Here is a 23,964-nt window from a genome sequence, read left to right as displayed (position 1 = left end):
ACTAGTGACTATATTAACTCATTTTCAAGTAAAACAAGTTTATTGTTGCAGCTTCAGATTAATCTTTGAGACAGAAATTGATGATTTCCTTAAAAGCGTTTCCTCCAGCTGGAAATTATTTGCTTTGTAGGACTTCTTTTTCTGCAAAGGTTATTGTTGCAAGAAGTTATGAAACCTTATGACATGTTTGGCAGCTTTAACTCTTTACTTCATGCCATCATGTGTGTTTCATTACATTCTCCATGGCACTGAAGTCCAGTCTCTTCTGCATTTAAGCCCTCAGAAACTTGACATCAAATCTGTAAGTTCAAGAAATCTTATTGTAATGCCCTCCTATAACAAAGATGAGCAGCTTACTCTTCTCGTTGTACATGAAGGAACTCTGAACTGCACAAACACAACTGAAAACCAAGGTCATTATATACAAGTAGAGATCTGCACCTGTTTTCATAAAAAGTCTCAGAAGAGACTGGGTCCTTTTGCCTTCATGGCAAATTTTACAGAGGTCATTCAGCAAACCAAAAGTTCATAATGGGGGAAGGAAGGACAATGTTTGAGGAAGGAATGTAACATGCAAGGTTGAAGTCTAAGTTATGAAAACAAGTATTCAATATCTAATTTCACTTCTCCTTTCACATGTAACTCTCTATATTGTATAGTCTATCAATCTTTAGCTGTATGAATTCATCATAGCTTAGGACACATTTCTCTACAAAGTGAAGGCATGATTAACATGTGAAGGAAAGATGTAGTTGATGAAGTTTTATCACGTTTGTTAATTAAAGTTAGCTTAGCAAAAAATCAAGGAGGTACTTAACACTGGAGTGGTACTATTTACAAGCACATGTAGTGATAGGACAATGGGGAATGGCTTCAAACTGAAAGGTGGTAGATTTAGATTAGACATTAGGAAGAAATTCTTTACTATGAGGGTGGTGAGGCACAAGAACAGATTGTCCTGAGGAGCTGTGGGATGCCACATCTCTGGAAGTATCCAAGGCCAGGTTGGATGGGGCTTTGAAAAACCTGGTCTAGTGAAAGATGTCCCTGTCCATGGCAGGGGAGGTTGAAATGAGATAATCTTTAACGTCCCTTCCAACTCAGGCACTCTATGATTCTCTGATACTTATTTAAGAAAAAAATGCAAAAACTGCAAACTAAACTATTGCAATTTTATGCACGAATATGTTGAGAAAGAAGGGTCAATATTGCAGACCTCTCAGTTTGGTTTTCTGTGCTGTACTCACCTATAGGAAATAAGATACAGTAATTACAGTGAGCCAAATCTTACAAAATTCATCTTTCCGTCCTTTGGTGGACTAGTCTAACTGGAGGCTGTTTAGGTAGTCCTGAGAATAATCCTGTATTCATCTGAGGTATGAAAAATCCAGTGGGCTACGCCTAACCTGAGTGAAAGAAAAACAAGTGTACCCTGCAGTTTAAGAAACCTAGGGAAATGGCAAGTTTTTGAGGGTGTCCTACACCTAGACTGACTTGCAGACAGCACTCCTGAAGTCCCAGGCAAATAATTTGATAGGAAAAAGCAACAACTTCCAACAGACCGTAACTGTGCCATAGCTGACTGGACAAAGCGCATGAAATGTAATTAAGACTGGTGCTTTTTGCAAAGTGCCTTTTCTTTCAGTTCAAGAAATTGGCAGTTGCTGACAAAATTTTGCTTCAGAAATGTTCCAGTCAAGCAGAAGCTTGCCATGTGTGTTTGAACAGAGGAAGACTGCCACTTTGTCTGTCATCTCATTTAAGCTTCTCATTTGTTAAAATGGGAGTTGTAGCCTGTGCTCCAGGTTTGTGAATAGATGATAACAGTCACTGTCGATAAAATTATTTAAATTGCAGCCTTGTATTAAAGTTACTACAGTGCAAATATTCAGGTGAATTGGAACAGTAGATAGGCTTTACAGTGAAGAATTCATTGCTAAAATGTGGACATAATAGGTAGCATTCTTCCTAAAAAATTGTGCAGCTTGTGTTGCAAAGCTGAGACAATAAAATTGTTACCTAAGAAAGAAAAGTAGTGCACAACAACAGCAGCTGTGTTTGCCTTGGGAGGCTTAACCGGGCAAGACAGGCAAAGATCCCTTTATTTTTTAATGTTATTCCCACTCTTGGTCAAATCTTACTTATATCTGTTATTGGAAAATAAAATTAATGAATATAGGAGTTTTTAGTATTTCATTTTGCTTTTATGATACTACATTTAACAGTAGCAATTGAGTCTTTCAGGCTATATTCATTATTAGCTGATAATTTTTCATAATTTTTCCTAGCAAATTTCCTGCAATTATTTGTATTTCTGAGGAAACACAAAATCCATAACAGGGTATTATGTATCCTATACTCTATTGTTTACATGCCTTTATAAGATGGTTCTCTAACCTGTGACCTCAGGACTTGTTGGTATCTCACAAAGAATATGGGAACATACTGAGAAAGCCAGTAAGTTACAGTAGAGTAGTTCATTGGGAGTACTGCCCTCTGTTGGAATTTCTTTTAGAAAAATGTAGACTTGGCTAACCCAATGAATTAAATTCTGTAGGCAAAAGTGCATATAATACTAAAAAAAATTCTATCTCAATCTGTTACCATACAGTGCGGTGCAGTGCAAAAACTCTCCTAAACTGCATGCTGAAGACTGATCTTTCAAGATGAATTAATACCTCACTTCTAAAAGAAATTGCAAGTCAGATGCTTCTTTCTTACACAGATCAAAAATGTGCTGTTGAAATGGCAGATCTGGAGACTGTTGGTTAGAACACATGTGGCAGTGTTCAGTCCCTGTCTTGTGCTATCTTTCTGTGCAGTTTATCTGTTCAGGATAAGGATCTAGCTGCAGTTGATCCAAAAAATGTTCCCCAAACTGGAATTAATCTCACCTTAGATTGATGAAGGCTATGTTATGTCCTGCCCTGGAAGGCAAGGGTAACCCATGTTCTTGTTAATAAATCACTTGGGGCAGATTAGACTGAACAGTCAGTGTCTGTAAACAAATGCACATATATATATATATATGTACACACACACACATATACATATACATATACATATACATATACATATACATATACATATCCATACACATATACATATACATGTACATATATATGTACATATATATGTATATATATGCATATATATACTTATACACACACACACACACACACACACACACACACACACACACACACACATATATATACACACACAGATTACCTTAGAACAGTTTGTTTGGAAAGACAGTTATGTAGCCATTTTAGTTGTTATTATCTGCAGTAACCATAGCAATATAAAAGTATAAAAGTAGCACTTAAAATGTGTAAGGAAAGGAAGGAGAAAAAAGGGCAAATGTAGAAAGATTTATAGTCAACTCCCCTCGTTGGATCCAGAAACAAGACTTTGTACAACTTTGATGTCTGTTGCTTGAAGTGAAGATGTTGGTCCATCGGGGGTGGGGAAAAGCCACAAAACTCAAAAGATTTTGTGAGTTTTAAATGCTCAGGTTCACTGTGAGTGGGGGGATACTTCAGAGGTCTTTGGTGGTCCAAGTGGTTACAACTGCCTATTATGGCAGTGCAGATTAGTTCAAACAGCCCGTTATAGCCCATCAGCACCCCCTCTGCCTTACCTCCAGGTCCAGTCACAATCCAAATTGAGGTTAGTAAGTGTATTTGGGGAGGGATGGGCTTTGGTGGTCATAGATGAGCAGCTGCTTCTTTGCAGTTTTCTGTAGTGGGCAAAAGCCCTCCAAAGATTTCAGCAATGTTTACTCATTGACAATTTCAGTCTCTCAAAGTCTAAGATAGTAATTTCTTTTTCCTAGCTACTCTTGTGGAGACAAAAGCATGAAGAGTAAACGTGCCACTCTTAAGGCAACTAAGGTCGCTTCTCTTTCTTTGATTTTGATTGCATTTTAAAAATAATTTCACTTAATTTTTTGCCATCTCTGAGTAAGTGTAAGATTTACTCATTATCAGTTCAGTTTTTTGTGTTAACCTACTTTTGTTTGCTTTCTCTTAGGCCTTTATCTTCCTTTTTCAATTTGTTCTCTGCCTTAATAATGCCTAGAGCTAAGATAAAACAGAATACAAATTCAGTGTGGCTGAGTGAAACATTCTCAGAAAATTAAAGTTTTGTTCTTTCTCCTGATATATTGTAAGCTTAATTCAGAAACACTGTGTTTTGCTATTTTTTCAGTTTATTTTTCAAAAAATGAGTGTATGGATTTTTCCCTCTCAAATACAAAGAGATAGTTCTAGGAAAATATGATGCCCAGTCACGAGCTTAACTTGGAGCTCTCACCCTTCTCTAATCTGCTCAGAAATTACAAAAAATTTCCCTTAAATGGGCCTGGTGAGCACTCCTACACGCCTTGCATAGCTTTTTGACATCAAAAGGGATTCATGAGTTTAGAATATCTCAGTAACAAAAAGAAAAACCCAGAAGTAATCTACTTCAGACAAATAGAATAGCATGGGCCCTAACATTAATCCTGATACCACAAAGAGGAAAGGCTTGAATGATGATATAAATTATGCAAAGTTCTGTCTTTGCCACGTTAAAAATGAAAATTATTAATTTTTTTCATGCATGCTATCTGCTAAAGTAAATTATCCTATGACACTGGACAATAGCACAAAGTAATAACACCAGTGCATAATAATAAGAGCTGCAGTCCTTGAAGATCATTCATCTTGAGGAAAAGAAGCCTAAGATAAAAAGAGATAAAGAGAAGTGTTCAAGTTCTTGGGTATTCATGAGAGAATAAAGAGGTAAACCCTTGAATTCTAGCTTGTTATTTTACAAGAAGTTCCCAGAAAATAAGATAAAATTAGGCTATCGTATTCTGTTTCTTTCAATTAATGAAATAAATGTGAGCTATCTTATGTACTTACTGAAACCACCTGACAAATAACAGATCATGATTCTCCTACTGTTAAAAGGAATTTTAAAATGGATATTAAAAAAAATGCATGAACATACCAAAATAAAACCATGGTCATTTTATTGGATAGTTTCTGTGTCACTTAAAGAAAACAACAGTCTGTAGAAGGAGTTGTAAAAGTTCACAAGAAGTGTGGAGTGCTGCATAAACCATCTATTCAGATTATCTATAGAAAATCTTTGCAGACGCTTTAGAAGTCACCTCCACATTTCCATCACCTGATTCATACTTGAATAGCCAAAACTAACTTTTGAACATGCAAATATGATGTGATGAAGTTGTCTTCTGAATTGGAGCCCAATCCATGGACTTCATGTTTGCTGAGAAGTCTTGTTAGCAGTCCTGTTGTTACTACAGAGAACTGTTTGGCTTTATACATTTATACATTCTCTAAAAATGGAAATATGAAGGAAGGTGAAAGTAAGGAATGCTAGCAAGAAATTTATGAATGGAGTTCTGATCCAAAAAATTATTGGTAATTCACCTTTTTTATGTGATGCCTATCTCTTGTTATTCTCCCTTTAAAACTGTGTCCCTCCTACTGAACAATTCAAATTTAGCTTTGAATAAATTCTGAATAAATTAGGTTTGATTGATTGACAAAAAGAAGTTAACCAATTGTAATCTTCTGCTTAAGATACTGTAATTAGCTTGTGGTTAGATAGCAGCTTTGTACTTCTTGTTTACAATGAAAATAGATGACCACCGTTTTGCATGGCATTAGGGGATACCAAAGGAAAAAAATGCAAACATTTTATTTCAGACAATACATTAGGGATTTTTTCTCAGATGTACATTTTAGTCCCTAGAATACCCATTTCAGCTATCATAAGTGCTTTGTTATTTTTTATACGGTAGGTGTTGTCAGCCTTTACATTATCAGAGAATTTCTTAGGAGAAGAATTCTGAAACCCAGCACTTATTTTAATCTCCCTTTGTGTCCATGATTTGTAATACAGATAATCCACCTAGCACTTACAAAGGTTCAACTTTTAGTTGATAAGTACACTGTACTAAAAAGACAATCTCTTTTCAGACAGAGCAGGTATATCAGGTTATGTTCCTCATATCATAATGTGAATTTGCCTTTTTAAAAAAGTTTATGGCAGATGGAAGTGTTTTTGGCATTCTTCACTTTGCCTTAATTTGTTCTTAGAGTAAATTTACATTTAGGGCCCAAGACTGTTTTGTTAGGATTCTTTTTTATTTTCTCCCCGGGAATTAATTTTTCATTGAATGTGTCATATATAAGATAATAGTTTGGAAAAAAAATCCCAACAAACCACCAACTAAGCCACACCTACTCTGGCTAATAAAATAATTTTTCACAGAAGTACTCTCTCATCCCCATCTTATGTCTAGAAAATCCTAAGAAAAGTGCTAAAATACATTTATCTGCAAGTTATAAAATGCATACTTTGTGGAGGCATGCAACAGGATGTTTACATAGTTAAATCTTGCAGAATTAAATACATCCTATAATTCCAAAACTCTACAGGAGAATAAGAAAATGACAGGATTTAGATCCTCAGGACTGAAGGATTATATCCGTACGGTGTTTGCCATTGCATGTATTTCGTGAACTGTCCAGGTGACTGGAAAAAGTATTTGCTAATTAGATTATAGGGAAAGGAATGTGTTTCAAATTTAGTATTACTTTATCAATTGTGAATAATAATGCTTGGCTAAAAGTTGAATCATCAATTCTGGTAAACTTGTTATATTTTCAAAGATTCCTACTACAGTTTCGCTGCTTTCTTCACAAAAAGATGATAGGTTATTCCTATTTCATCTGTACAGAAATGAGTAACTGTGGAAAACATTTTGGTATTTCCATGGCTTAAGGCTTTACTGCCCACAGACAAAAATGTATCCTTTTCAGAAAAATCTTCTAACTGTTTTATCTGTTGAAAAAAGTAAAAAATTGCTGGTAGTGCACAACACTCTTCTCCAGGTTATTAATTTATCTATGGGTAAATCTTGGAAAACTACAATAACTAATTTCCTGTCAGAAGTGATTTATATGAATAATACCATTGTGTGCTTTTTGTTCCTTCAGAATCCTCCTTGAAAAGCAATTGCTTTGTTTTCTGCATTTTCACATTTAACGCGAAAAATCTTTCCAGAATTTTTTATTCTTGAAAGCTGCACTGGAATAATTTTTATTATTAGATTGTGGCATGCTATTCTGCTTCTTAGTACTGTCTACCAATAAGAAGTGGGAATTTTTCTCTGTATAAAGTATGTGAAACTTTATGCAGTTATCCAGTTTTGCTGACCCATGAAATAGTGTTTCTCTCCTCATGAAAAGCAAAGGGCTCTTTTTTCTCTGTGGGAAGTTCAATCTTCAATTATTGATGGAACTATACTGTCACAGTTATAGTTACAATCCTTTTAGGAATGTCACTTAACCAGTTAAAAATACATAATTAATACCTAAATTCAGTCTTGCATGTGAGCACTCTATGTGTTCTGCACTGTAGCTTGGGCTAGTAAATCTTGGATATTGCATCTACAGTAAATAAAAGGGAGAAAAGACTTTATAGAAAACAAGAAGTTGGTAGTGTCAGGTACAAAAACTAGGCTACAGCCACACTGAATATATGTTGCTAATATGGGTCAAAAACTGCCAGGATGGCTGGGCCCAGAGAGTGGTGGTTAGTGGAGTTACATCCAGCTCCAGGTGCTGTTTCCCAGGGCTCAGAACTGGGGCCAGGTCTGTTTAGTATCTCATGGAGTGCAGCCTCAGTCAGTTCACAGGTGACACCAAGCTGTGTGGGTTATTGATGTGCTGGAGGCCAGGAAGGCTCTGCAGAGGGATCTGCACAGGCTGGATCATGGCTGAGGCCAGTGGTGTGAGGTTCAACAGGGCCCAGTGCTGGGTCCTGCCCTTGGGTCACAACAACCCCAGGCAGTGCCACAGGCTGGGACAGAGTGGCTGAAAGGACCTGGGGGTGCTGGTGCCAGCAGCTGAACATGAGCCAGCAGTGCCCAGGGGGCCAAGAAGGCCAATGGCATCCTGGCCTGGATCAGCAATGGTGTGGGCAGCAGGAGCAGGGCAGGGATTGTCCCCCTGTCCTGGGCACTGCTGAGGCTGCATCTTGAATCCTGTGTCCAGCTCTGGGCCCTGAGTGCAAAAAGACACTGAGGGGCTGGAGTGAGAGCAGAGAAGGGCAATGGGGCTGGGGCAAGGTCTGGAGCACCAGTGCTGTCCATTGTGCTAGTTCTCTGCTGCAATTAAAGCATCTTCCTGGAATCCTCCTGCCTTTATAGGTTCTTGGACCTAAACTAAAGTTTCCTGAAAACTGAGAATGGCATCTGCTAGGAAGGTCTAGGCTCTACCAGAAGTTGCCTTGCTGTCTTACTCAGCTGATGTATTTCACACTGAAGGAGGCAATTCAGTATAATGCCATCCACATGTTAGAAGAGTTTGCACACTAAGTAGTCACTAAAAAGCCTTTTCAGAATATTTTCCTTACATGCAATCTTTACCTGGATGATAAATTCAAAATAAAGAAACAGAGGCTAAGAACAGTACCTTTTACTTTTGTAGTCTCAAATATGAAGCCCGAATTATCGACATTTTCAGATATTCAAGTCAGTGCAGTCTTATGGTAGCACAATAGCAGGACTTTGTTCAGTCAGTTACTGTTCAAAGACTGTTCTTTCAGTCTGAATTCTGTATTCAAAATGAGCTGTAATCACAGGCACATTGCTCGATACTGCTGTGCAAGGGTTTGAAGGATTGATTGAGCCTTGCTTTTAAACCTGAAACACTGAATGAGGAGGTGTCCCTGATAATAGCCTGTAGGAGGGTCAGGCTAAAGCACTTTAACTTTCTTCTATGCCCCCTTCTGTGCATAATGCATAAACAGTTACTTGTAATGATTTTTGGACCACTGGTCATGAGAAAATTAAATGCAATTTGAAACAAGAAACAGAACAAGTAAATGCTATCCAGATTCTTGCCTAGAGCTTTATCTTTTGTTTCTTCTGTTTTCAACTGCATATTCTTTATATCACGTAATTTTCCAGCCCATCTTACTCTACAGATCTTTTTGAAAGGGTCACAGTATGTTTTTCTTCTTTATAGGTACATTCAAGAAGATAAAAACATGAAGATATTTGGCATCTTTTCAGATCTCTTTAGGAATGGGCATTGAAATAAAACTGATTAAAGTAACCCAGTTTTTTAATTGAGTTTGTTCTTTTTCTTCTCAACTTACTGAGTTTTCAGTCAACAGTAAATAAAACAGCTGAAAATTATTTTCTTGCATAATCAGTAAGAGATGGATGTTTGCCCAGGGAAAAGCTGGACTGGAGTAAGACATCACAGCCCTTTTAGTGCTGGCAATTAATTGTCCTTCTGAGAGCAGTTGCCTCTGTTGGCAAGGAGGTTTGTGGGAGCACAGCCTGTTCTGCTTAAGAATAATCATCTATGTTTGCTTAAGCAATTTGTGTGTTCGGTTAGTGTGGACCAGAGTGTACTTGGCAGTACTCACATGAGCTGTGCACCTGGCAGGAGTCCTGCAGGAGGTGTTTTTAACCAGCAATAATAGATGCAACCTGGAACAGTAACATTTCATCCAACAGTGCTATTCATCAGCCCCTTGGATCCCAAGCTTGCACCAATACATACATCCTCCCTATGTGTACCAGCCTAGAAGAAACCATATGGAGAACAGTGGGAGTCCAAGTGCTTCCCTTAGTCACAGGATGAGAGACCTCTGCAGGCTTGCTTCAAGGCATGAGGTTTTAGGACAGAGGTAGTTTGGGGACTGGGCTTCCTTTTGTTTCTCCAGCTGAGGTTTTGTGTAAGTGAGCATTCTGTGCTGGTGCTTGGTAGCAGCCAATGGATCTTGCTGAGTGCAACAGCTTTAAAAGAGGGATTGTCTTCTTGGAAGTTACTATTCAACATCTCAGCAGGAAAGCTTGGAAATTTTTGAGATGTTAAACATCAGAAGGGCTGAAGGTCAAAGGGGTGAAAGAGTTTGACAGTTCCATCAAAACTCAGGAAGGAGCGAGAGCTGTTCATAAACCTGCAATGTCAGAACTATCACAGTTCTGCTTGATAGTGAAGGATTCTTGAAGACCCTGAGCAAGCAAATGGGACCTCAAAATTGTCCCTGTTTAGAGCAGGAGGCCTTGACCGGATGACCACCAGTCTCTTTCCATCCTAAATTGCTCTGTGCCTTTCTGATTCTTGCTCTCTTTAGATGCTAGGTCAGACACTGTGCAGACATGGGTTTGTCCTCATTGATGTGCTCCAATTCTTGTTTGTGTAGTTGCAGTGGTGAACACTGTAACAGTATTATAAAAATCTAAATACAGATATGCATGTGTAATTCAGAAAATCATCTAAGACTTCAGTTGTAATGCTCAGTGGCATAGAAAACTAAGCAAATTACTATTCCTTTTTGTAATGAACACTGGTATTCCTTTTGGGACAATACCAGCAAATAAAGTTCTTTAGGGTGGACGGGAAATGTTGCATTACCAAGTTATATCATACTCCCTCATTCCCTTTATCCCCTGCCAAAAATTTGTTTTAATCTCAGTTCTCTCCATTATAAACCTCATGCAAAAATGTCTAACCAATAGCTTTCCAGTAGAGGAACCTAGATTCATCATGGCTATAGCAGAGGAGAGGTTTGTGGCCTCTGACTCAGAAATGAAAAGTTGTTTTAATGTCCTTGTATTTCATCTTGACTTCCCTTGGACTTGATTCAGTAATCTACCTTTTGAGCCTACAAATAGTTCAGAGTCTGAAATTACTGGTATCACAGTATTATTAGCTGGGGGACATTGGAGCAGGAGAGCAGCAACCTTGATTTCCTGAGATATTTTTTACCTAAGAAATAAAATTGTCTTGGAAATTGTCTGCCCCCTGTCTAACGACTACCTCTCCAAGAATGTTAAATTGAGTGTTGAAGGTTTTTGTTGCAGAATTAATTAGCACTTTGTTCAAAGGAGTTTCTGGGCCAGATTTGTAGGTATGTGGTGCAGCTCTGTTGAAAACTATATATTAGGATTGGAAGGCCCATAACTTCTTGAGAAAAATTTGTTATTAGGTTTTAGTTATTAACAGAAATGTTTTGGTGCACACATCCAGGCAGACATGGAGTGTGAGAGTTCTCTAATATTCTGACCTGTAATGTGAGACATACATGGACAGAGACTTTTCTGCATAGACTCTAGGTGCACAGATTTTTCTTCTTTGATGCAGAAGCTGTTTTTTGAAACTGTTTATCTGTGAGTGGCAGAATATTAGCATCCTTTTGATTATAAGATAAAACAAAAATGCATACCATTGCCAGGTATCCGAGGCCATATGGAGCACGCTTGCTGTCTGCTAATGAAAGGGGAGCTGAGCAAATCCAAATTGTGGCATTAGCTGTTGCCTCTGTGACTGAGAGATTAGCTCCATTACTAGGGGAAGTTAGAAGCTGGCAACTGTGTTTTGGTGACTGAGTGTCTGCTATTACATTGTTGATGCAGAGTCAGAAAGGGGTGCTGTGAAATGTTAATTGGCTTTCTAGGAAGTGTGTGAACATTGTGGCTTAGTAAGGTGGTAGAACATTAAAACGTGTCAGATGGAGAGGTTAGTTAGACAGACAGATCTGTGTTTAGTCATCAAGCCGTTGCTGTGTTTGAAGTGGTAATTCAGAACTTTCTTAAAACTTACAGTAATCAGTATAAGTTTTAATTAGTGTTATTTTCAGCCTATAACAAATGATTTTTTTTGTTTCCAGGAATTCATAGCAACCATTTGCATAACAATATCTTATGGAATATTATGCTAACTTTGAAAGAACACTTTCTATTTTAATCAACAGAAGCCATCCTGAAGTTAGGGTGTATTTCAAAGGCAGCTATTGATGCAAAGAAGTAATAGTACCTTGAATATGTTGAAAGTAATTCTGTATGTGTTTCTTCTACTTATTTCAACAGGTGACTGAGCTAGAGTGTGTGAGCAGTCAAGCCAATGCAGTCCACACACATAAAACGGAATTAAACCAGACAATACAGGAATTAGAGGCTACACTGAAGAAAAAAGAAGAGGTAACATTTATTTTTGGCTTTTCTATTACATCATTTCTAAAGCCTTTCAATACTAAGCTTGTGATGACTGCTAGGTGCTGAATTATTTGCTATAAATGTTGCAAAGTAAATTCTTCTTCAGCTTCTTTCAAATTGTTAGTATTTTTCACTTATATCATTACATTAGTCCAAAATAGAGCTGGGTATCTGCATAGCAACAAAAAAAGTATCATATTTTCCTGTTTGCTTTTACCAAACATCTCTGTTTGCAAAAGTAAATCATAAGTGGTTTCTGAACAGCAATCACCACACTGGTGCAGTCCAGATTCCTTAAGAAATGAGGCTGCTGTAGGCATTCTTTCTTTTTTTCTTGAGATTAGCATTTGAAACAAATAATAGATCAATGCCTTTATCCAGCCAGTCTATTTTCAGGCTCTGTTAATACAGCCTGTATGATCCATAACATCAGCAATTTTCTGAAACACATGCCAAGCCCCCAGACTGAAACTTGGTATTTATTGTGCCATGTGCCTTGGCCTGGACCAGCAGCTAGTAAATAAATTGCAGTAACACCTGCATTGGCATAGGTCCTAGAGAAAAGCATATCTGTGCCACAGAAGGATCAAGGATCACCCATTTTTGGATGGAAAAAGGAGACAGAAAGAGCTGCATAGGAAGAATTATTTGCCCCATGTAAGAAGCTGTGGGCTTTGGCATGTGTGCTTGGAGAGGCAGTGTGTCTTGCTGAGCTACCCTCAGTGCTGTGAGGGGTTTCCAAGGAGGAAGCAGGAGAGGCACAGTCATTATGCAATTTTCTCTTAAAATGAAACAAAGCCTTTTCCAAACTCCCTCATACTTAAGAGACTAGGCTCAACTTGGCAATGCTTCCCATTTTGTTGCCCATTCAATTTTGAACTAGGCTGTTGGCTGCAGAGAAATCTTGCCAGAAGGAGTTCTAGGAGGTGAATATGGCCATCTGGACAAGAGTACTTAATAGTTTTAAGTTTGATACCTTTTCATTTTGTTAATGGTTACTATTATTGTCTCCTGAAAGTAAGCTAAGAACAGTTTTCTCTTCTGTTCATTGTTTCTTCTATATTTCTTATTTTTACACCTTATTATTTGCTAATTGCTAAATTAAAGATGCAATTTCTTTTAGATTCTCAGGCAGGTTTGTTTTTATGTTCAGCCCTGCTACTGGTGCCATGATAAACAGTTTACATTTGAAAATTGGATTTTTCTTCTTGAAAAAATGGAGAAGGGTAGATTCTAATGGAATTTAAAGTATAAATTTGTTTTTTTTTTGTTACAAGGGACCTTAATTCTTTGGGCAAGAATTATTTCATGTCTGTTCTGGGGGCAAAGAAAACTTGTACTTTTACAGAAGAAAATACTTATGTCTATTGTTGTTAATTCACAATGGAGTGCTGTTTCGGGACTGTGGTTCAGAAGTTGGGAGCAGGGCTTGCATTTCATGTTCACTGATGGACAGTTGTCCACTGCCAGTTTTGGTATTGTTGTAATAACTTTCTCAGAAGAGGAAGCAGCAGCCAGATTACCAGCACCAAAGCCAAGCCAGGTAACACATTGCTAGCAAGGTTGTTTCTTCTCCCTTAGGAAATAGAAGGATTGAAACAAGAAATTGAAAATGCCAGAGAGCTCCAGGCACAGAGGGATTCTCTGACCCAGAAGTTACAGGTGAGCTATAGTGCATCATCCTAATTTAGAGAAAAGGGAAAAATTGTCAGCAAGTGACCAGTTCACATGTGCGACTTGTGCTATATTCACTAAATGTGCCAGATGAATGTGTAAGTTAGACTTTATTGAAAATGCTGGGTTGGGATGACCCTTAGGAATTCGTATCAAAATTTCTACCTGATGCAAATTGCTATTTTTATCTGAGGAAACAGATCCACATTGCTTTTACAAGTCCACAAAATACTCTCAAGTTTGCAAACTTCCTTCATTGATGCATATCCTGGACAGTTCTGGTTTCATTTTCACAGCGGTGTCTTCCCATAGTTTTTGCATGCCACTGAAACTGTCTGTGTATCATCAGCCTGGGATGAATTTATGTTCAATTTTTAAACATGCCCTGAGAAAGTAAGGGTTAAAGTGTTCTTGTGTAGTACAGGTATTAAAAACACTCTTTCTACATTTTCTTGAAATTATTTAGAAACATTGTGCATTTTTGGTCTTTAGCTATTGTTTCTTACTGTGTGTAATGCCAGATACCTGAGGCTGCTGGAATTGATGATTATATCTTCTCTTGCTCCATCTGATCTCTTGCCTGTCTGTTGCTGTGCTGACCAGCCAGCACATTCTGTGTCACACCTGCCTCTGGAATGAGGTGGACCAAAAGCTTAGGTGGATTGCATTCTGGTTTCAGCCTTCACAGTTTTGAAAGAACTGTAACCTCAGGCATTAAATAGCTTCAACCCTAAGGTGCTGAAAGGGGATCCTCTCTGTTCTATGGCTTAGCCTGCTGAAAGCAAGCCCCACCTGATCACAGCCACAACTTAAAAATCATTAGGCAGGTATTCTTTGAAATGCATGACGTGAATTGGAACCTCTATGAATCAAATTTCAACCTACAGAATAAACCACTAAAGAGCAAAATGGGCCTATTAATTTTTCCCCATTCTTACGTCAACTTGTTTGTACAAAGTATGTTATTACTTTGAACAGAGTTTAAAGAGTGTTTTGAGTACACCTGACCTTGCCTGTTCCAAAAATTGTTGCTGGCTTTAGGCTAAAAATACAAGTTTTCATCTGAAAAGGCATTTATGTGAGAGACTAAAATGAAACATTATAATGAGAGTTGGAAATTGTTCTAGCAGTAGCAAGTGCAGTAATTTCATTGTAAGATCATATGAAAAGTAACAGTGAGCCAGGAATGAGCTATCCTTAGCAAGCAGAATTATGGGACTAGTAAGAGGTGAAAGATTAGAAAATGGCACATTTTTATTAAAATTTTACCTTATAAAGTCAGTAGTTCTCTTTTAGTAAATTTATGTGTAAGTGACTGAGAGCAGCCCTGCAGAGAAGGACTTTGGGGTGATGGTAGATGAAAAATTCAACATTAACCAGCAGTGTGTGCTCCCAGCCCAGAGAGCCAAACGTGTGCTGGGTGCATCCAGAGCAGAGTGGGCAGCAGGGCAGGGAGGGGATTCTGCCCCTCTGCTCTGCTCTGCTGAGACCCCACCTGCAGTGCTGCACCCAGCTCTGGGGTCCCAGCACAGGAACAACATGGACCTGCTGGAGAGAGGCCAGAGGAGGCCACCAACATAATCAGAGGGATGGAGCACCTCTCCTATGAAGACAGACTGAGAAAGTCGGGGCTTTTCAGCCTGGAGAAGGTGAGACCTCCTGGCTACCTCGTAACAGCCTCAGAGTATCTGAAAGTGGCCTACAGGGGAGCCAGAGAGGGATTCTTCATCAGGAACTGCAGTGATAGGACAAGGAGTAATGTCTTCAAACTGAAAGAATATAGGTTCAGATTAGATATGAGGATGAAATTCAATACAGTGGCAGTGGTGAGGCACTACTTCAGGCTACCTGAAAAAGTTACAGGTGCCCCATCCCTGGATGTGTCCAAGACTAGTTTGGATGGTGCTTTCAATAATCTTATCTAGTGGAAAGGGTTCCTGCCCATGACAAAAGGTTGAAACACTTTGTTGGGTTGTTTTAAGGTCCCTTCTAACCTTATCCATTTTATGATTTTCTGATGCTTTAATCACCAAAGAGATATATTTTGCATATATGTCCGTATGTTGCATTTGAAGTGATCTGTTTCTGGAAATTCTATTCAAGTAAACATAAAGGATCACTTAAGATCTGAGTTAAAAGTTACCTTTATTAAGCTTAAACTTAATTGCTGCCCTGATGCCACTGCCCAGGAAAAAGAACTTGGGTGTGTGCTTTGCTCTAATTGTCCTGCTTTGATTATACTGGTGTTCTCTGAGCCACTTCACCCTACATCTGTCACATTGTCTGCTATAGCTTCACATTGTCTCATATATGTTCACTTACCTGACTCATCCTTTATGTTCAGAGTGTTTCTTTCCAGGGCTCATATCTGTTTCTCTCACTCTTTGTTCTTGTGCTTTATTTTTCCCTCTTGTACTTCGCAAGTGGATTATGTAACTTGAAAATATTTTGGTTAAAACCCTATGAAAAATGCTATACAAAGAAATTAAGTTGTATCACATTTCTGATACGTGCATATCAGGAGTTAATTAGATATCACTCATTGGGAAACTCTCTTGAAGAACAATATGTTTTCACTGTGAAGGTTAAGTATTGGGGTCCTTTTTATTAATTCCATTAGTAGTGTAGAGAAGTCATATCAGTGAGTCATGATCAGTGTGACTCTCACAGTAGGTCAGAATATCTTTATTAATATGGCTGATTCCTAAATATAGCTGTTGTGTGTGATTTGAATATTTTATTCCAATCCTTGCACTGAATTCTGTGAGATATTGTTACAGTGCAAATAACAAACATAATTAGTAATGATTTATTTATACTGTAAGAGAAAACAACATGAGAAATGATTATATCTGATGATAGAAGAGCTTGAAAAAACCGAAGGTAAAAACACCAAGTACAAAATACTTTCTGCAAAGGGCCTGAATGTATCAGAGTCAATTTATTGCTGGATGAGATCAGCTGCCAGTAAAGGGAGATGGCACAGCGAGGGGAATAGATTATGTTACATTTAATCCACCTCTTCCAATCAAGAAACAAGTTTTGAGGTTGACTGATTTGAAACAGGAAACTGCACATGAGCTAGACATAAACTTACAATGCAATAACGTTGCAGAAAACATTAATATTAATTTAGGGTAAATATGCTTAAGGGTCAAATTTAAGAAGCATCATTTTCCATGAATTAAAAGCAGTAGCTTCTGGCGTATGTCATTAAAAGTATCTGAGAAGGGCCTGAAAGGTGCTTTTTAGTGCTAGATACAGGCCAACAGTATGCTCTGTTCAGGTCAGATGTCACAATGTAAAGCCATATAAGTATCTACAGATTTGTCCCAAAGTCATCTATTTCATCACAGAAATTAATTCTCTGAGGTAAGAGCAGTGGCAAGGAGATTCCTAGAGCACAAAATTTGGTGACTAGAAGAGAAGCAATGACAGGATGGGCAAATACTGAAAAACATCAATCAGAGAGGACCTTGGATGTCACTTCTATGTCCTATAGTATAATCACTTGGCCCTCAGTGTGTCTTGAGCCTACACCTGGTAGTACTTGTAAGTACTTGGAAGGAAGGAGTAGACCCAATAAAGGAGAGTATGCATAGTATGACTGGGTTATAACCAGCTGTCTTCTTTATTTGTAGCAGCAGTGGAGTAGCTATTCACTGCTACTCTAAGCATGTACACATTTTATTTATATAATTTCTACAAGTGCTCTATCCAGTTAGCTTCTTTTAGTGCTTTGACAACTAAATCATTCAGTGCTAAACAAACTAATTATTCTCTTGATCCTGGAAATAAGGAGTAATTCCTGCTCTTGGGTGTGCTGGCTGTTCAAGACTGGTGCCCAAAACTCCAGAGTTTTTCACTTGCTTGTTTGCAAACAAGAATTAAGGAAGGCCTCCAGTCTGGCCAAGAGGTAACCCTTAGCTCCACATGCAGCCACAGCTATGAGGCAGTGAAGGTCCTGATGTTCTTCTTTCTCCCTCTGCACCACTGCTGGGGGCCCAGAACTCTCCCCTGCTGCAGAGGCTGGGAGCTGAAACTGAGCACTGGCCATGTCACCGCATCCCTTCTCTGGCCAGGGATGCAGCACCCAGCCAATGCTGCCATCAGACCCCTCACAGGTGGATGCCTTTCTCAGACCATGCACTTTGACACAGGGCTGCCAGTACATACCTGTTACTCTTGAATGACTCAATATTTTTTCTGTATGGGTCAGGTAATTTTCTATGGTTAGCTGAGATCTCTCCAGTGTAAACATTAATGTATTTCTTAGCCTTGAGGGGGACAGAAGAATCACACCAAAACCAGTGAGAGAGTTAGAGGGCTGAAAGAGGAGTTGCTCATGCTGCAATCATTGGCTGCTGCCAAATCTCCCTTCCTATTTGAAAAACTAGTTGTAGTAAAATCTCAGAGCAGGCCTGTAAAAGCTGTGTGACACAAAGCCACTGTAAATAGAAGAGGTGTTGAAAAACTTGTTACCATACATAAATATTAACTCACTATGCACTTTTCCAGACATGGCTGTACAGGGCCTATGGTGTACTAAACACACTGTGCTGCCTTTGAAAGTGATTTTTGCAACTGAAATCACAAAATTTGGCATGAATTTATGAGGTGTGCAATGAATGGAACAAAGAACAATATGCTATTCCAGACCCAGATGACTGTTTCTTTTGGGATTTGATTGAAGAGAGGGCACCTGGCGTGCACAGGGCAGAGGAGTTGGCACTGTCCCTCATCAGGTGCAAGCTGGAGCTGTGAGGAAGCCGAGGGGCTGGTGCCAAGGGCCTCTCCTAGTGAGTGAGAACTGAGCTGGCTCAGGGTCAGACCCCCTGGCTGTGTCCAACACGTCGCTGCTTCATCTTTCCGCAGTGCATGGGAACGGCGTGTCCGTACAGCGCTGGTGGCTGTCCCATTGTCCCTGCTCCACAGGTGGTGCTGTGCAGGGAGCTGCCATGTGCAGCTTGCACCTCCTGGCTCACATCTGTACAGTCACCTTGACGTCCACCTGGGCGCTTATGCTCCTGTCTCAATTCTCAGAGTGCAAAGCCCGCAGTGCGGGATGGGAATAAGGTGGTGCTCCTCTGTCTCTAAAGCAGCCTTCTGGATGGGTTTTTGCAGAACTCTTGATGGAGAGCCGTGTCCTTGAGCAATTCATGTAGTCTAAATTGGGGCGTACTTGAACATGCCTCTGAGATGTTTTCATTAGGCAGTACATTTCTGAGTGATAGAAGTGGTAACATACATGGATGAGTGTATCTTTTGTTCACTGACTGAAATTTGTCCCTCTCCAAAAGTTTCCATCTTTCAGATAATTATGAAAAAATTGAGGAAGTGGCAGTACATATGCAATCATAGTAACAATTCAGGTTCTGATTTTGATTTAGTGAAAACTGTAAAGGGTTACAAATTATTTTAAAAAGCACTTGACAAAAATAGCACGAATACCAACAGGACGGTAGACTACTTTCTGTTTGCAGACAACACATTAACATGTTATGTATTTTCTCTGAAGGAAGTAGAAATTCGAAACAAAGACCTGGAAGGACAGCTGTCTGATCTAGAGCAACGTCTGGAGAAAAGTCAGAATGAGCAAGAAGCTTTTCGCAATAACTTGAAGACACTTTTAGAAATCCTTGATGGAAAAATATTTGAACTAACAGAATTACGAGATAACTTGGCCAAGCTAATAGAATGCAGTTAAAGAAAATGGGATTTCAGTGCCAATCAGCTTAAAGATGCAGTACTGTCTCTCTTCATAGGACTGTGTTGCACAAAAAAGTTGCACAAAATTAGAAAATACTCCTCTGAGAGGGATTGTTTTAAAATTGACTTGTAATTCAATGTAAAATTTAGAACTCAGCTTGTAGCCAGTTGAAGAAAAACAAACAAACAAACTTGAATTACCTCCTTTTACATTATTGGCCACAGATAACTTGAAAGATAGTAACAATAATTGAATGCAATCCTTTTCTAATTATCAGTGATAGAAGAATTAGCAGTGTCCCAGGACACCCCCCATTTTGTGACAAATATAATATAGGTTATTGGCTGTTTTATTTAAGATTTTAAATGCTGTGTTTTGTGCAAAAACTTAGTGATGACAGCCCTGTATTTTGTTGTTCTTAATAATTTCTCAGGATATGTTGCACTGTGAAGAATCAGTGCCAAAACAAATTTATTCTTGCCAGGAATGAGAGAGAGTTGCATCTTTAATTGAAAGAAATCTACTATAACTGCTTGTATAAACTTATTCCTTTTTGGTTTTTTGGGGTTGGTTGACTGGTTGGTTTTTTGATTTTTTTTAATAGGTATACATATATACTGGAAGATACCATATTTCTTTATGGAGCTTACTTTGGTGTTCTACAATATTGTCCAATATAAGGTTTAGTTTTTCATATTAATTCCTTGCAATTACAGTGAGATAGTATCTTCCACTTAGCTAAAGTTTGAAGCCAACCAGTGATAGAAGGTGAGTTCCACCGGAAAAAAAAAAGCCCAAACTCCCCCCAAGAATTTTAAATGTAAACTTAAAATTTTAGATTTAACCTGCACAGATAACAATGAATGGCCAGTTATTTGTTTTCTGGCCTTGATACTTATATTGAATGTTCAATTTGTTGTTAACCTGTTCTGCAGGAGACTTTTTCAGAATGTGACATGAAATAGAGGTTCTGTGAATAATGGCTTATGGGGAGCATTGTTCTGTTGCAGATTCATTAAGGGCACAGAGGTACCACAAGGCATTGTTGGTGGTACTGAATGTGTCTAGCCAAAAAGACTGTTTCTTGAAATTTTGTTGTCATAGCAAATTGAACTGAAGACATGTTTACTCTTTTATGGGTCTTCATATCACATCTTTATCAAAACTACACCAGGCAATATTCTGAACTGTTAACTAAGTGTTTAAAAACAGGACATTGAATTGAATTATCCTCAATGAGCAGGTTTTAAAGTTGTTTTGATGTAATTTTAACAGACTTTTGGTGAACTCACATTTCTTTATATAATAGATTTATTTTAAAAAAACCCAGCTCTTTGAAAGGTAAGCCAATTGTAGTGTGTCTTGCATCACAGTGCATTCTTGCCATAAATTGCTTGCAATGCTGAAGAGGGCTTTTTTAAAATGTATGAATGAGTATCAGACCTCAGAGCTGAAAGATGCACGAACCTTTGTTTGCTCCCCAAATTAATTTGAATGTTAAACATGAAATCTAGCTGCTTATTAAATTTGTAGAACACAGTTTTCTTCACTTAGAGACTGATATTCAAAACTAGAAAAGATAAGTTTGTTTTCATGTATGTACTGTGTGTATATACCATATAATACACACGGGTTGTTATTTATATTGGAAAGACATGCTTTATTTCTGAAATACCTTTTTCTTTTCCCTTAACTGGTGATTCATCAGGTCTCCCCTGACTAGTCAGGGAAGTGGCTTAGGTTAAATGCTAAAACTGTCATGTATTATATGGTATGTAATATACACAATGTTTACGCTTTCTCCATATTTTTTAGGGTATTTTCTCACATTTATTAAAGGGGTGGGGGGAGCTTGTTTCATTGTGCTATGGTTGAAAACTTTGTGGTGAGCTACATGTTAATCATTCAGGGGATTTTAGACAGTGATGTGTATATCTTCATCAGGTCCATATGAGCAGATACAGCCAGTTTTTAATTTTCCTGGGGATATTTGGGCCTGATTCTCCTGTCACTTGTGCTGCTGTAAACCAGATGTGTCCTTGATGTGATGTCACCAACATTCCGTTGGCATAACATCCGTGGAAGTGCAAGGAGAATTTGGCCTGTTAATGCTCAGTGGACATAATAAGGATGAAGAAAGAATAAAAAAAAAACAAAACTTAATGATGGAATAAATGTAATATTATTTTTAATGATATTATTATTGACATTTTTAAAGATATGATGTCATATGTGTGGGGAAAATAGTGGACAGAAATACTTCCACTTAAATTTTGTGAATATGTGTGGTACATGAGCATTTCTATGTATAAGTACACACACATATGTATATACAGAACATGGAAAAATTTAGATGTGCACATTTTTAATATTTTCCTATTGAAATTAAATTTAAAATTGGAAATTGATATTTGAGAATTTCTTTTTCTCATAGAATAGATAAGCTTCATTTCTTTTTTTGAAATAATACAATTACTGAGGGCTGCACCTTTGAATTCCCAAATAGTTGCCAAACATAAATATGGGATGAGGTGGACATACGTGCACATATAAATAAAATCCTATGTCTAAGACTATTTTTAATGCTTATGTACAGTAGGCAAGTGTTTAGAAATTGTGATCTAAAGTTCATACTTAGGTGGCTATACCTACTGTAGCCTCTTCACTTCTGTTTCAAAGTAAAGGTTTTCCCATTTGAAATGTTACTGTCCCAGAGACAAGTACTGTACATTGTATCTATCTAATGAAACTATGGGAATATGCAGTATAAGTGTTCAGTACTATAGCCTGAAAACATGACCATGAACTTGCACTGGAGGGGAGAGCAGTCACTTTGTGTATAATTTGTTATATGGCAACTACAGTCTTGGAAAAAAAAAAAAGGAAAAAAAAAAGTCAAAAAAGGAATTACCATAAGCCTCACAGAAATACAGGAAAAAGAAAAAAGACAGAGAGAAAAAAAAATAAATCAAACCCACAGTTTCTTTATTTTGAAATACACTTGCTATTCTCTGAGAATGTACTACTCTTTTTTTTCCCCTTAAATCTTTTTCAAGTATGTGCAAGTGATAGCAGCAGCTACCTTAATCTTTCAGGTGCTACTGAATTTTGCATTAGTGTGTTATGTTGTGAAATCCTGACTTTGACATAAAAGATTTTTGTAAGTATATCCCCGTCTGGATAGCTAGTTTTTGGAGTGTGTTGTTCATAATCCGTATGCCTCAATGATCCAGAAATTGCATTTTCCTATGTAGACAAAGTAAAACATGTGAATTAAACTGTCCATTATAGACTGGAAGTTCCTTCTCCTGGCCATATATCCAGGAAAGAGGAGAACAAAATGAACTGCTAATGCATAAATGTGGTTATAAGGTCTCTAAGAAAATAATTTTCAGGTAATAAATAAATAAATAAATAAAGGGCTAAACCAGTTGTTACACAAATAAGTATCATTTAACGCTATCGGTGGCATACCCAGCATAATTCCTTTAAAGAAAAACTTAGAATTAACAATGCATCATTTAAAGATTAATATTTTGGGATATGTCTTTTTAGTTGTCAGTTGTGAAAGGCTTCTGATTTCCGTTCATTTTTCTACCAGTTGGGGATTAACTTCAGGTTTGCCTTCAACAAGAGGCTAAACCTCATTTCATTATATCATCTTATATATTCTGTACTGAAGTGGCTGCTGAACAGCATTCTGTGAACAAGTCAAAATCAAAGCCATTTTTTGGAATTCTGCATGGAAAGAGGAATGGAAAACTGTTGCAGACCTTAATTCTCTGCAGAGTGGCAGATATCCGTAAAAGCACTTAACTTGGTTAATTGCAAAAATCTTAAGGCCAAAGATGATCTAATTAGGGATTAGATCTGGATGTCTGAAGACAATTTAAAAACACCATCAAGAAACTCCATCCCAATGTGCATAGTTCAGTCTCAGTAACTGAACATGCCAGTTAAGTGCACACCTATACACTGGAGTTTCTTTTTCAGAAAATGGACCTGACTCTGCTAAGCAATGTTCAAATTGTCTTGTTTACATTTTCTTAGTAATGCTGCATTTGTGCACTACCTCTGAACAGTGCTAAGCAGAGACCATATCACAGAATAACCCATATTATTTGAAATCTCTGGTTTTGCTTAGCAGCCTTAGTTCCTCTTTTTATTCCACTTATTTCAGACAAGATGGATGAATTTTCCCTGTTTTGTTAAACATTTTGGAACAATGAGCGGAGTTTTGTGTTATATCCCAGAGTCAGTTCAGCTTATGTCCACTCTTCTGGCCATGCCTAGCCAGAAAGCAGGTGTGAGTCTAAATGTCATAGTACCTCTAGACACTACAGACAAAAGTGGGTTTTCACACCATAAGGGGTTTCATAGCTTGCCCACCACAACCTCTCAGGGACTGTAGTGGCCAGTTCTGCTTCTGCACTGCTGGCAGCTCATGATAGGACCAAAGAAACACAATATACCTACTTTCCCCCTCATTGCTGGATCTTGCAGAAGCAGAGCACAGATGGAACAATATGTCTGGCAATTCTTA

General features: G+C 38.0%; 1 protein-coding gene across 1 annotated transcript in view; it reads left to right on the top strand.

The window, feature by feature from the left end:
* HOMER1 (homer scaffold protein 1) overlaps positions 1 to 21,829 on the top strand; it is an 86,253-nt gene extending 64,424 nt beyond the window's left edge. The window contains exons 7-9 of the mRNA XM_056514738.1: positions 11,912 to 12,022; positions 13,619 to 13,699; positions 19,230 to 21,829. Of these exons, the coding sequence (XP_056370713.1) occupies positions 11,912 to 12,022; positions 13,619 to 13,699; positions 19,230 to 19,418 (381 nt within the window). The 3' untranslated portion in view covers positions 19,419 to 21,829. The remainder of the gene's footprint in view (positions 1 to 11,911; positions 12,023 to 13,618; positions 13,700 to 19,229) is intronic.
* The last annotated feature ends 2,135 nt before the right edge of the window (positions 21,830 to 23,964 follow it).

This window comes from Oenanthe melanoleuca, chromosome Z (genome assembly GCF_029582105.1).
Source record: "Oenanthe melanoleuca isolate GR-GAL-2019-014 chromosome Z, OMel1.0, whole genome shotgun sequence".
Taxonomy (NCBI): Eukaryota; Metazoa; Chordata; class Aves; order Passeriformes; family Muscicapidae; genus Oenanthe; species Oenanthe melanoleuca.
This window is presented reverse-complemented; position numbering and strand designations above follow the sequence as displayed.